Below are 11991 nucleotides of genomic sequence, written 5' to 3'. Positions count from 1 at the left end.
GCAGTGTTAAAATCTCCCCACCCCTTGCCTCATCCCATGTCCAAGCCTCCCTCTCATCCTACCTCCTTGACCTGACAGGACCTATCCATCTTTTCTCCCACCTACCCGCCTCACCCATCCCACTGACCAATCCCCACCACTCCCTACCTGCACTCACCTATCACCATCCCATCTAACTTCCCCAGGCCCATCCCTCCTCTCTCTATTTACTTCCCAGTTCCCTTTCCCCTCCCCATTTCTGAAGAAGGGTCTCGGCCCAAAACATCAAATTTCCTGCTCTTCTGATGCCACCCGGCCTGCTGTGTTCCTCCATCACCACGTCGTGTTATTGCCAGAGGTTACAATATTGGTTAGGCAGAGTCTGAACATATACTTTTCTGGTCAAAATTTTATTCCAGCTGTCATATCACCAGCTCCCATCCTACTTTTTACTCATTCCAAACATATACATACATACATGTACGATACACACACAACCAATCATGCTTCTGAGCAGTTCTGCTCAATCATGTAATTATATCCCATTCCCTAGCTGCACTTGGATGTGGGCATCCCTGCTAGATGCTACTAGATAACAAGAAGTGCTACATAAGTGTAAGTTCCTTCTCAACAAATGAAAATAAATCTTACAAATTTTCCCATATACATTTAATATTTTGTGATTTTAAGAGAAAATATTGTTTATGCAAGAAAATTAATTTACCCTCGCTGAAAGCAAACTTGATGTCAAACAAAATAATGAAACATGGAATTATGCTCACTATTTTTGAAAAACACAAAGTTTGGATGATTGACAACAGTACTGTTTATTGTGATTTCTTTACATTTCTCTTCTGGTGCATTTCCTGGAGGGCTTGCCAAGACTGCCACAGGAGTAGCCCTGGTACAACCACCCAGATCATATTAAAGAAGACCAGATAGACCCAGAGATAAAGCCAGTTGCTAGTGTTCAAGTTGGGGCTCCCAATGAGCCATTCGGGGCAGAAGGTCACGCAGCCACCATAGAGTTCACAAACGCAGAGTGTGATTTGTACAAAGTGCCTGAAATCATACAACAGAGTGCAACACGGTATTAGTGAATGACTAATGTACAAGAGCACTGTGTTTTAGCAGCTGGAACTCTGAACTGGAGACTGGAAAGTGCTGGTGCTAATCAACAGGCAGAGAGAAAAAAAAATTAATAATTCAGAATCCTGGCAAAAGGGTGTGGAGGGCATGAAAGGAAAAGGGGGAGGTGATGCCTGCACTGAGAGGGGAGATTATAAATCTTTCCTTTTTGGCCTGTCCCTGTCCTCTGGCTTTGTAATTGCTTGAAAGCTTCTCAGCTTCAGCGCCTTCCAATTACAATGAAAGTTCATCGACTCAAAGGTTAGCTTGCTTTCTCTTCTGACAGATGCAGCCAGGCCTGCTGAATATTTCCGGAATTGTTAAACATGTTGGTAATCTTCAAAACACAAAATAATTTCGCAGAATGTGGATTTTCTAGTTTGCCATCATTTTTCACCAAGCATCAGTTGACAGCAGGTGACGACAAAATGAGTGTTGCAAAACAGTCCAACTGAAACAAATCCATTATTTGTAAAGTTCAATTTCACTAAAACAAAAGGACAATACAGCACTGTATTTGACCTTTGGCCCTCCAAGCCTGCGCTGACACATTTTCCCCTTTCATACTAAAACTATCTTCACTTACAGGATCTGTATCCCGCTATTCCCTTCCTATTCAGGTGCTTCTTGAATGCTACCATTTGTGTCTGCTTCCACCACCTTCTCTGGCAACGCATTCCAGGCCCTTTCACACTCTGTGTGAAAAACCTGCCTCGCACATCTCTTTTAAATTCCTCCCCCAAACCTCGCACCTTGAACCTCTGTCCCCTGGTAAGTGAACCCTCTAACCTGTATGCAGTATTCCAGGTGTGGCCTAACTTAAGTTGTGTAAAGCTGCAGCATAACCTGTCTATTCTTATACTCAATGTCCCTTCTACTGAAGGCCAGCATGCCATAGGCCTTTTTTACTACCTTATCTAGCTGCGGGGCCACCTTCAGTGATCTGTGGACCTGCACACCCAGATACTTCTGCATATCAATACTTCTTAGGGTTCTGCCATTCACTGTGTAATTTTGACCTGTACTTGATCTTCCAAAATACATCACCTCACATCTGTATGGAATCAAAATCCATCTGCCATTTTCCTGGCCATGCCTCCAATTGATCTATATCCTTCTATAGCCTCTGACAATCTTCCTCGCTATCCGCAACTCCACCAATCTTTATATCATCCACAAACTTACTAATTAGACCAGCTACATTTTCTTCTGAATCATTTATACAGACCACGAACAGCAGAGGTCCCAGCACTGATCTCTGTGGAACACCAATAGTCACGACCCTCCAATCTGAAAAGCAACCTTCCACTGCTACTTCCTGTCTCCTATGACTAAGCCAGTTCTGTATCCACCTTGCCAGCTCACCCCTGATGCCATGTGACTTCACCTTTCGTACCAGTCTACCATGAGGGACCTTCTCAAAGGCTTTACTGAAATCATTGTAGACAGCATCAACTGCTTTTCCCTTGTCAGTCACCTTGGTCACTTCCTGAAAAATCTCAATCAAGTTCGTGAGGAACAATCTCCCCTGCACAAAACCATGCTGTCTATTGCGGATAAGTCTATTTGCTTCTAAATGCATTTGATCTTGTCCCTGAGAATCTTGTCAAATAATTTCCTGACCGCTGATGTGAGACTCACAGGCCTGCAATTTCCTGGATTATTCCTGCTACCCTTCTTAAACAACGGGATCACATTGGCTGTTCTCCAGTCCTCTGGTATGTCTCCTGTGGCCAAAGAGGATACAAAGATGTCTGTCAATGTTCCAGCAATTTGTTCTCTTGCCTCCCTCAATATTCTGGGATAGATCCAATCAGGACCCAGGGACTTATCTATGTTAATACTTTTTAATACTCACAACACCTGCTCTTTAATAGCAACTTGGGTTAGGAATTTGACACTTCCTTTCCTGAGATCAATCTCGGTCAATTTCTTCTCTTTAGTGAATACTGACACAAAGTATTCATTTAGGATGTCACCTACCTCTTCCGGTTCCACACAGATTCTCTCCTTTGTCTTTGAGTGAGCCAACTCCTTCCCTGGCTACATTCTTGCCTTTTATATATGTACAAAAGGCCTTGGGATTCTCCTCAATCCTGTTTGCTAATTACTTTTTATGACCCCTCTCAGCTCTTCTAATTTCCTTGTTTAAGTTCTTTCCTACTTTCCTCAAATATTTCGAAGGTTTCGTCAGTTCCATTCCTCCTCGACCTTACATATGCTTCTGTTTTCTCTTTAAACAAGGTCAATAACAGCCCTGGTTATCCAAGGTTCACATAATTTGCCGGACCTATCCTCCATTCTCACAGGAGTGTGCCGCTCCTGAACTCTTATCAACTAACATACACGGCTGTACCAGGTCCGATGTAGATTTACCCACGAACAGCTAACTCCGAGCAACATTCTCTATTATTTTGTGAGACTAAAGTTGAGTATGGTACTTATCTATTTACATATCTTACCGATTTATTTCATAATATATTATCAATTAAAAGATTAATCACACTAACTAACAGCACCTACACCAGTACTTTGATAAACTAAAGTGGCAGTGTAGTGATAATTCCAGCAGACTCATAACCCAGAGACCCTAGTTAATGCTCTGTGGATGCAAACTCACTGATGTGGCACAGTGGTAGTGATCTACCTCTGAGCCAGGAGGTCCAGGGTTTGAATCCCGCCTGTCACATAGGTGTGTCATAAAATATCTGAAAGGCTAATTGATAAAAAAAATTCAGCATTTCCATTCCAACCTTCAGCTCGTCAGTTCAAACTTGTTTGGCACAACAACTGGAAGAACAGCACACATACGAAGAGAACCGCAGTAGAGATTTCAAATCCAAATTAAACAAAAGCTCTTCTGCCAAGAAGCACCTTTTCTCGAGTCTTTTTTGACTGCAGACACAAAAGTCTTCACAAAGTATTGTTCTATCACCATCTATTCACTGACAGATTTCCTCTCAGATACATGTGAGAAAACTCCACAGACCTCATTACAATCAATACAGATGTTCATTCATATAATATACATGAAGGTCAGAGTTCGGACAAAGCAATTCATCTCCGTGCTCCTGGAGATGGGGAGGAGTGAGATCGAGGAGGAATGTGGGACTGGGGGGAGCAGCACATGGGAAAGGAATGCAAAGAATCTTTTCAAGTTGTCCCTTTAGCTTAGTTGATAAGTGCACTTCTCAGTGGTGTACTGAACCACACAGATCAAGATAGTCCCAGTTTAATCTTGTATTGAATTAGAACGGTGAAAGGGACTGTTGCAAACAGCTTTATTAATCTGATTTATTAATTCACTATCCAATGAGCCCTGTAGCACAAAGCAACCCGTTCCATGGTCAAATATCCCTACCAAAATTTACAGTCCAGAAGAACAGTTAAGTGGTTAAACAATTAGAAATGCCAGCACCCTCAGAACTGTGGCCAGAATAAGTCAATACTTTCGTGGAAGGAATGTTAAAGGGAGGAGAACAGCAATAAAAACATCCATGAGAGAGAGGGTTTATGAAATACTTAACATTAGATTTCTCCTGAGTGCAATGTTTCCTCCTGATATGAATGCAAATAAAAGCAAATTCATGCTGCTCTGCTGAATTACTCCTTGTTTACAGCTTGGATATTTGTTGTAACGAACAATATTCAAATTTTCTCACCTGTAGTATTTATCTTTCACAATAGCATGAATGAGAAGCAGAATTAAAATCCCATCCAGTGTCACAGTCAGGATTTCTAGTGATACGATTGTCGGATCTGAATGAAGCCATCTTGCATCCGCTTTCCCATATTCTTGCCCTGAGAACACGAAGATACTAAGCTTTAGCAAAGGAAATCCACCACAGACTCAGGCATACACGTACACTACAGTCATTAGTGAAAAACAGCAAGATTTACACTTGGATAGGAGCCAAATAGTTGAGTATATGATTGTGACATAAGCGGAACAGTGTACATTTCAGAAAAATTACATCCTGAGGTGGGAGGAATGGGACAGTAATCAAGTCTCATTACTTAATGAGTTACACCCCAAGTTCAAATAGTACTAACATATTGCTATATATGCAATAAATTTCATTTCTCAAGAACAGTTGTTTCACACTGTGCAGCCTGATGTTAAATGTGGGAATGAACAGTTGCAAATAGAGATAACAAGGTGCAGAGCTGGATGAACACAGCAGGCCAAGCAGCAACAGAAGAGCAGGAAAGCTGACGTTTCGGGCCTCAACCTTTCTTCAGAAAATACTTTGGTAGTATTGAAACTCTGCTTCAAAGCAGCAAACAGCCTTTGTCTCTCAGATCTGGATTAAAAATATCAGCAGAATATCGAACCAGCTGACTGCAGCTGTGAGTTGGACTGTGGGCTGGATTGTTGAGATGTTGCTTTCTGGAGGTACTTGACAAATAATTTAGTTTTGTGAAAGAAACTTTCCTCTACTTTGTGGTGGTACCAGATGGAACTGTGAAGTGGTACATTTAAACTTCAAGTGCTCAGAGAATTGTACACTGATATAGCACAGAAAGAGCTAATCACTCCATTGTGTCTGCTCCCCAAATAGCTAATAAAGCCAAGCAAATAAATCCACTCTCCAATCTTTTTCCCAAAGACCTGTTACTCATTTCCTTTCAAGAATTTACCAAATTATTGTAAGAATATAGGAACACTATGAAATGAATTAGCCTCCTGTATCTACTCTGCCATTAAATGAGGTAATTTCTAATCTGTGACTTCACTGCAGGAGGTCCTGAGACCTGGACTCTCCAGATTGGGTAAGTTTTATCTCTCTATCAATCCTATCTCTTCTTCCCAATATTTTCAAAATTTCAATCATCCTTCACCTTCTAAATTCCAGAAAAGACAACTCCCCGAAGGTTGCAGGAACAGCAACTCATATTCCGCTTGGGAACCCTGCAGCCCAATGGTATCAATGTTGATTTCACAAGCTTCAAAATCTCCCTTTCCCCCACTGCATCCCAAAACCAGCCCAGCTCGTCCCCTCCCCCTGCTGCATCCCAAATCCAGCCCAGCTTGTCTCCGCCTCCCTAACCTGTTCTTCCTCTCACCTATTTCCTCCTCCATTTCCTACCTACTAACCTCATCCCGCCTCCTTGACCTGTCCATCCTCCCTGGACTGACCTATCCCCTCCCTACCTCCCCACCTATATTCTCCTCTCCACCTATCTTCTTTTCTCTCCATCTTCGGTCCGCCTCCCCCTCTCTCCCTATTTATTTCAGCACCCTCTCCCCATCCCCCTCTCTGAAGAAGGGCCTAGGCCCGAAATGTCAGCTTTTGTGCTCCTGAGATGCTGCTTGGCCTGCTGTGTTCACCCAGCTCCAAACTTTGCTACCCAGGAAATGTAAGCTTGCCTTGTAGCTTAACCACTGGAATTCAATTATCATTCCACTAAATCTGCACATCAATGTATTCTTCATAAAATGTGATACCCATAACTGCTCACAGTACTCCAGGGAAGGTCTTCCTAATGCTTGGCAGAACTAAAGCAGTTAAGGGCCAGCATTCCATTAGCCTTTATGATAATTTTTTGTAGTAGTTCATTATATTTTAATGAACTGTGTACTTGTGTCTTAGGTCCTGTTCAGCTTCCACTCTTTTCTAGAATCTAAACTGCTCCAAACTGCTTTATTGCACTGCTTACCATGTCAATAATCTTTATGCCATTGTATTATTTAGATGCAATTTCCTATGTCTTCATTAAGTTGTTAATAAACACAGTGAACACAGTGACCTCAACCTGGATCTTGCCTATTATACCAACTCTGTTCAGCTTGTTTCCTAACCAGTTTATTGATTTAATTTCAATTCCTTGAACTTCAACTTTAGATAACATCGTCTTTTGAGGATCTTGATCAAATATCTCCTGGAAGTTCTTATGAATAATGTTCATTTTGAATGTTGGACAAATCAGAAGCAGAGGTGGTTATAATGAGGTGATTGTCAGGAAGAGCTGGGTGTCCATGTGTTTTTGAATTAGGTCATCCAATGGCACTCAACAGATGAGAAGTAGTCCAGTTCTAAAGATAGACCCTTGGGAGACTCCAGAAGCAACTGTGCAGAATTGGGAGGTGAGCTATTTAGGGTGCCTGGGAACAATTTGACAGATAAGAACGGAACCAGGAGAAGGTGGTTCTATCCAGCTAGACAATGTAGGTTGGCATATGACAATGTCTAACACTGTAGATAGTTAATGGTGAGATTAATCTGAGCTGTAGGATGACACAAAATCTATTGTGAGAAGCAGTAATTACCAAATTTGCACATCAGGTTCATCCAAGTATTAAGAACTTACATAGGAAAGAAAGAACATGATTAGATTGTGCCACGGTCCCCACCAAAGACATGTAAACAAACGGTCCTTTCTGCAAGACAAAAGCAAGATGAATTTTAGTCAATGGTCCAGGATGTTGATGTTGTGGGTTTCAGGGACCGTAATACTGCTGATTGTCATGGGGAGATGGTTAGATTCTCTCCTGTTTGTGACAGTGGTTGCTACACTTATGTGGCATGAAAGGTACTTGCCACCCTTTGGCCCAAGCCCGACTGCTATCTAGATCTTGCAGATATGGTCACGGACTGCTTCAGAGTTTCTGGAATCATGAATACAATTGAATGCTGTCCAGTTGCCAGCGAGTAATCCTACTTCTGACCTTATGTTGGAGAGAAGGTCATTGAGGAAGCAACTGGGTATAGTTGGACTTAAGACACTACCCTGAGGGACTGCTGCAGAGGTGTTCAAGGGAAAATATGGGTGCATTCTGAAGATTGCAAAATGTTATTCAGTGAAAATGGAAGTATAATCCAGGGATCAGATCCTGATCAACTGCCTAAGTGCACTATTCCCAAGTCCTCTGAGGACTCCACAGAGCAATCTTTCACATTGGGGCCAGCCAAAGAGCTCATTCAGGTTTTTAAAACCACCTGGGGCATCCTGCAACATTAGTGATAAGGTTCTTAAACACTTAAAATGCTTGGCTCAATGAATAGACTTGTGGCCCGAAATTAGGTTGTGAAATGCCCCACTCCAGATCTTGGTGTTAGGAGCAAATTACTTCAGATGCTGGAATCTGTACTGAACCAACCACTGCTGGAGAGCACAGGAGGTCAGACAGGGTCTATGGAGAGACAGCAAAATAACATTTTGAGTTTAGATGACTCTGATGTAGACTCGGTGATCGAACCTAGACTAACAGAGATAACAAAGTGTGGAGCTGGATGAACATAGCAGGCCAAACAGCATCTTAGGAGCACAAAAGCTGACGTTTCGGGGAAGGGTCTAGGCCCAAAACGTCAGCTTTTGTGCTCCTAAGATGCTGCTTGGCCTGCTGTGTTCATCCAGCTCCACACTTTGTTATCTCGGATTCTCCAGCATCTGCAGTTCCCATTATCTCTGAACCTAGGCTAACACTTCAGGGCTGAGGGTGCACTCCATTATCAGGGATGTTGTCACACTGATGAGATGCTGAATTAGAAACACAAGTGGCTGCAAGAGATTCCAAGGCACTATATGAAAAGCAGGTGCCCTAGCCCAGATTTAAAGCATTTTGGGACATTCCCCAAATCCGAGAGGGGCCTTAAATAGTTGCAAGTTATTTCTTTCCAAACAGGAACATGATTTACACATGGATGCAGAAGGTATGATCAGTAAGTTTGCAGATGATATGAAAGCTGGTGGTATGACAAATAGCGAAGCGTAAAGTCTTATACTACAGTATGATATAGATGGGTTGATCACATGAGCTGAACAATGTCAAATGAAATTTAATCTGAAACTTGTGAGATGATGCAATTCAGAATGACTAACTAGTCAAGGGAGTGCATGCTCCTGAACAGTAGGTCCTCAGGAAGTACATACGATCAGTGGGACTATGGTGGGTATGTCCCTAGATGTTTGCTAAGGCGGCATATGGAATACTTGCCTTTCTTAGTCAAGGCACAGAACCAAAGAATAAGGAAGTTATGCGAGATCTGTATGTGATGCTAAGTTAGGCCACAGCTGGAGACTGTGCAGCACTGGTTGCCATACCACAGGAAGGATGTGATTGCACGAGAGAGGAAGAGATTCACCAGTGATACTGTTTGGGTTGGAGCAATTCAGCCATGAAGAGAGATTAGATAGGCTTGGTTTGTTTTCCTTTGAGTCAAGAAGGCTGAGAGGTAAGGGAACCTGCAGATGCTGGAGAATCCAAGATAATAAAACGTGAGGCTGGATGAGCACAGCAGGCCAAGCAGCATCTCAGGAGGCAGAGACAGGTTGGACTGGTTTTGGGATGCAGTGGGTGGGGGGGAAGAGCTGGGCTGGTTGTGTGGTGCAGTGGGGGGAGGGGACGAACTGGGCTGGTTTAGGGATGCTGAGAGGTGACCTGATTGAGGTGTACAAAGTTCTGAGGGGCATAGACAGGGTAAACAGGAAGCAACTTATCCCCTTAGTAGAGGGACAATGATCAATGACCAGAACAGGAGGTTTAGAGGGGATTTGAGGAATAACTTTTTTTTCCACCTAGAGCATTGTTGGTACCTGGAATGCACTGCTAAATAGGGTCTTCGAAATTGGAACCATCAACACATTAGAGAAGTATTTAGATGATCACCTGAAATGCCATTGTATACAAAGCTAAGGACCAAAACTGGGAATAGAATTGATGGATAGTAAAATGTGAGGCTGGATGAACACAGCAGGCCAAGCAGCATCTCAGGAGCACAAAAGCTGACGTTTCGGGCCTAGACCCTTCATCATCAGCTGCTCTCTGATGAAGGGTCTAGGCCCGAAACGTCAGCTTTTGTGCTCCTGAGATGCTGCTTGGCCTGCTGTGTTCATCCAGCCTCACATTTTATTATCTTGGAATCTCCAGCATCTGCAGTTCCCATTATCTCTGATAGAATTGATGGATGTTTGATGACTGGTGGGCCACATGGCCTATTTCTATGTTGTAAAACTCTTTCAACATTTTGACGGATTTTTCTTGCGTTTTTCTCACAAGCCACTAATGTTTCTATTTCAAAATGAACGAATTAAACAAAATTAGTGCAGAACATTCCAGAGAATTAGAAACAAAACCAGACACTGCTGGAAAAGCTCAGCAAGTCTGGCAACATCTGTGCAGAGAAATCAGAGCTAACCTTTCGGGTCCGATGACCCTTCATCAGAACTCAGGAATGGGCAGTTCTGGTGAAAGGTCACCGGACTCGAAAAGGCCTGGCAGCATCTGTGGAGAGGAATCGGAGTTAATCAAAGTTAACGCTAACTCCGATTCCTCTCCACAGATGCTGCCAGACCTGCGGAGCTTTTCCAGCAATTTTTGATTTTGTTTCTAATTTATACAGCATCCGCAGTTCTTTCGGTTTTTATTCCATGTTTACGTTATGTTTGGAAGATACTGTATTCAAAAATCTTAACTCCGTTTCTATTTATACAAATGCCCCCAGATCAGCTGAGGCTTTTTGTTTCCCCAGCATTTCCTGTTTTTATTTCAAGAAGTCCAGCCTCCGCGGTGTTGTATTTTTGCATTAGACGAGCTGCAAGACTCAGATCAGTGTAACATAAAGAATTAGCGTGAGAACTGTCCGAGGACTTACCAGGGTGAAGTGCACCATGGCATCATAGAAGAGCCAGCCCAGGAGTGCTCGGTCCAGCGGCGGGCAGTGTTGCCCAAAGCCCCGAGCCAGCGCCCAAGCCAGCGGCACCTGAGCGGCGCAGAGCAGCAGCGAGGTCAGCGCTGCCGGGCTCAGCAGCGCCTGGTCGGACATTCCCTGCTCCTCTCGGGTTCGCAGCTTTTGCAATCAGTTTCCTTCAACTTTTACAGCCACAGCGGTAAGGTCTAGCACGTTAACACCCAAGGAGCTCTAGCTCATTCGTTAAACCACGCTTCTCACAGCTTCCAGCCCTTGTTGGGGAATACGGTCTGCCCCACATCAAGCTGGGGACTCAACGAAAAATACATGAAAAGCTGCAGCAGCTGCGGTCACCGCGCGAAGACCACAGGCTCCCCGGTCTCATCATCACCATCTGGTGCCGACTCTCGGAATTTCAGCCGCTTCATCAGAGTTCGGCACCTCCGGCAGTTGAGGCTGAGTTTGCTGGCCCCTAGTGGTGATCTCAGGGAGCTGAGGGTGAGTTTGCTGCCCCTGAGTGGCAGTGCCCGGGAGTTCAGGCTGCGTCTGCTGCCCCCTATTGGCAGTCCCCGGGCGTTCAGGGCGACTTTACTGTCCCACAGTGGCAGTCTCCGGGGGAGTTCAGGGGTGGGTTTGCTGCCTCCCAGTGGCAGACTCCGGGAGCTGAGAGTGAGATTGCTCCCCCGAGTGGTGGGTGATCTCAGGGAGTTCAGGCTGAGTTTGCTGCCTCCTCGTGGCAACCCCGGGAGTTGAGAGTGAGTTGGCTGCCCCCAGTGGTAGACTCCGGGTGTTGAGAGTGAGATTGCTGCTCCCGAGTGGTGATCTCAGGGAGTTCAGGCTGAGTTTGCTGCCCCCCTGTGGCAGACTCCGGGAGTTGAGCGTGAGATTGCTGCCCCCGAGTGGTGATCTCAGGGAGTTCAGGCTGAGTTTGCTGCCCCCCCCGTGGCAGAATCCGGGAGTTGAGCGTGAGATTGCTGCCCCCGAGTGGTGATCTCAGGGAGTTCAGGCTGAGTTTGCTGCCCCCCAGTGGCAGACTCCGGGAGTTGAGGCTGTCGAACATTCTCTGGTCTCCTCGGTGGCAGGCGGAGCTGAGTGGCGCGATGGCCGATAGCAGCGGCGCCGAGAATCACCGCATCAAAAGCTTCAAGAATAAAGGCCGCGATGTCGAGGTAAGTGATCTGGGGCGGTTAAGGCGGAGTGTGAAAGCGAATTAGCAGTCTAAGAGGGGTTTCCACGTTTCACAGGCCTCGAA

The 11991-nt window shown here is 44.6% G+C and overlaps 2 protein-coding genes across 2 annotated transcripts in view; one reads left to right on the top strand and one right to left on the bottom strand.

The window, feature by feature from the left end:
* Positions 1-787: 787 nt before the first annotated feature.
* ebpl (EBP like) lies at positions 788-11152 on the bottom strand. Its single transcript, XM_048540402.2, has 4 exons — positions 10704-11152; positions 7420-7489; positions 4770-4908; positions 788-1041 (listed from the first exon to the last, which is right to left on the bottom strand). The coding sequence occupies exons 1-4, from the start codon at positions 10872-10874 to the stop codon at positions 807-809; spliced, it is 615 nt and encodes a 204-aa protein (XP_048396359.1). The 5' UTR covers positions 10875-11152; the 3' UTR covers positions 788-806.
* Positions 11153-11714: 562 nt separating this feature from the next.
* kpna3 (karyopherin alpha 3 (importin alpha 4)) overlaps positions 11715-11991 on the top strand; it is a 97902-nt gene continuing 97625 nt past the window's right edge. The window contains exon 1 of the mRNA XM_048540400.2: positions 11715-11908. Within this exon, the coding sequence (XP_048396357.1) occupies positions 11840-11908 (69 nt within the window). The 5' untranslated portion in view covers positions 11715-11839. The remainder of the gene's footprint in view (positions 11909-11991) is intronic.

The sequence above is a fragment of the Stegostoma tigrinum genome, chromosome 12 (assembly GCF_030684315.1).
Source record: "Stegostoma tigrinum isolate sSteTig4 chromosome 12, sSteTig4.hap1, whole genome shotgun sequence".
Lineage (NCBI taxonomy): Eukaryota > Metazoa > Chordata > Chondrichthyes > Orectolobiformes > Stegostomatidae > Stegostoma > Stegostoma tigrinum.
This window is presented reverse-complemented; position numbering and strand designations above follow the sequence as displayed.

What these genes read in the sequence shown, in the direction of transcription:
- ebpl (XM_048540402.2), bottom strand. Translation starts at nt 10,874, where the DNA reads ATGTCCGACCAGGCGCTGCTGAGCCCGGCAGCGCTGACCTCGCTGCTG. An exon ending in CCATGGTGCACTTCACCCTG is followed by an intron (nt 7,490 to 10,703) that starts GTAAGTCCTCGG and finishes TTTGTCTTGCAG; the next exon opens with AAAGGACCGTTTGTTTACAT. An exon ending in TCATGTTCTTTCTTTCCTAT is followed by an intron (nt 4,909 to 7,419) that starts GTAAGTTCTTAA and finishes TCGTGTTCTCAG; the next exon opens with GGCAAGAATATGGGAAAGCG.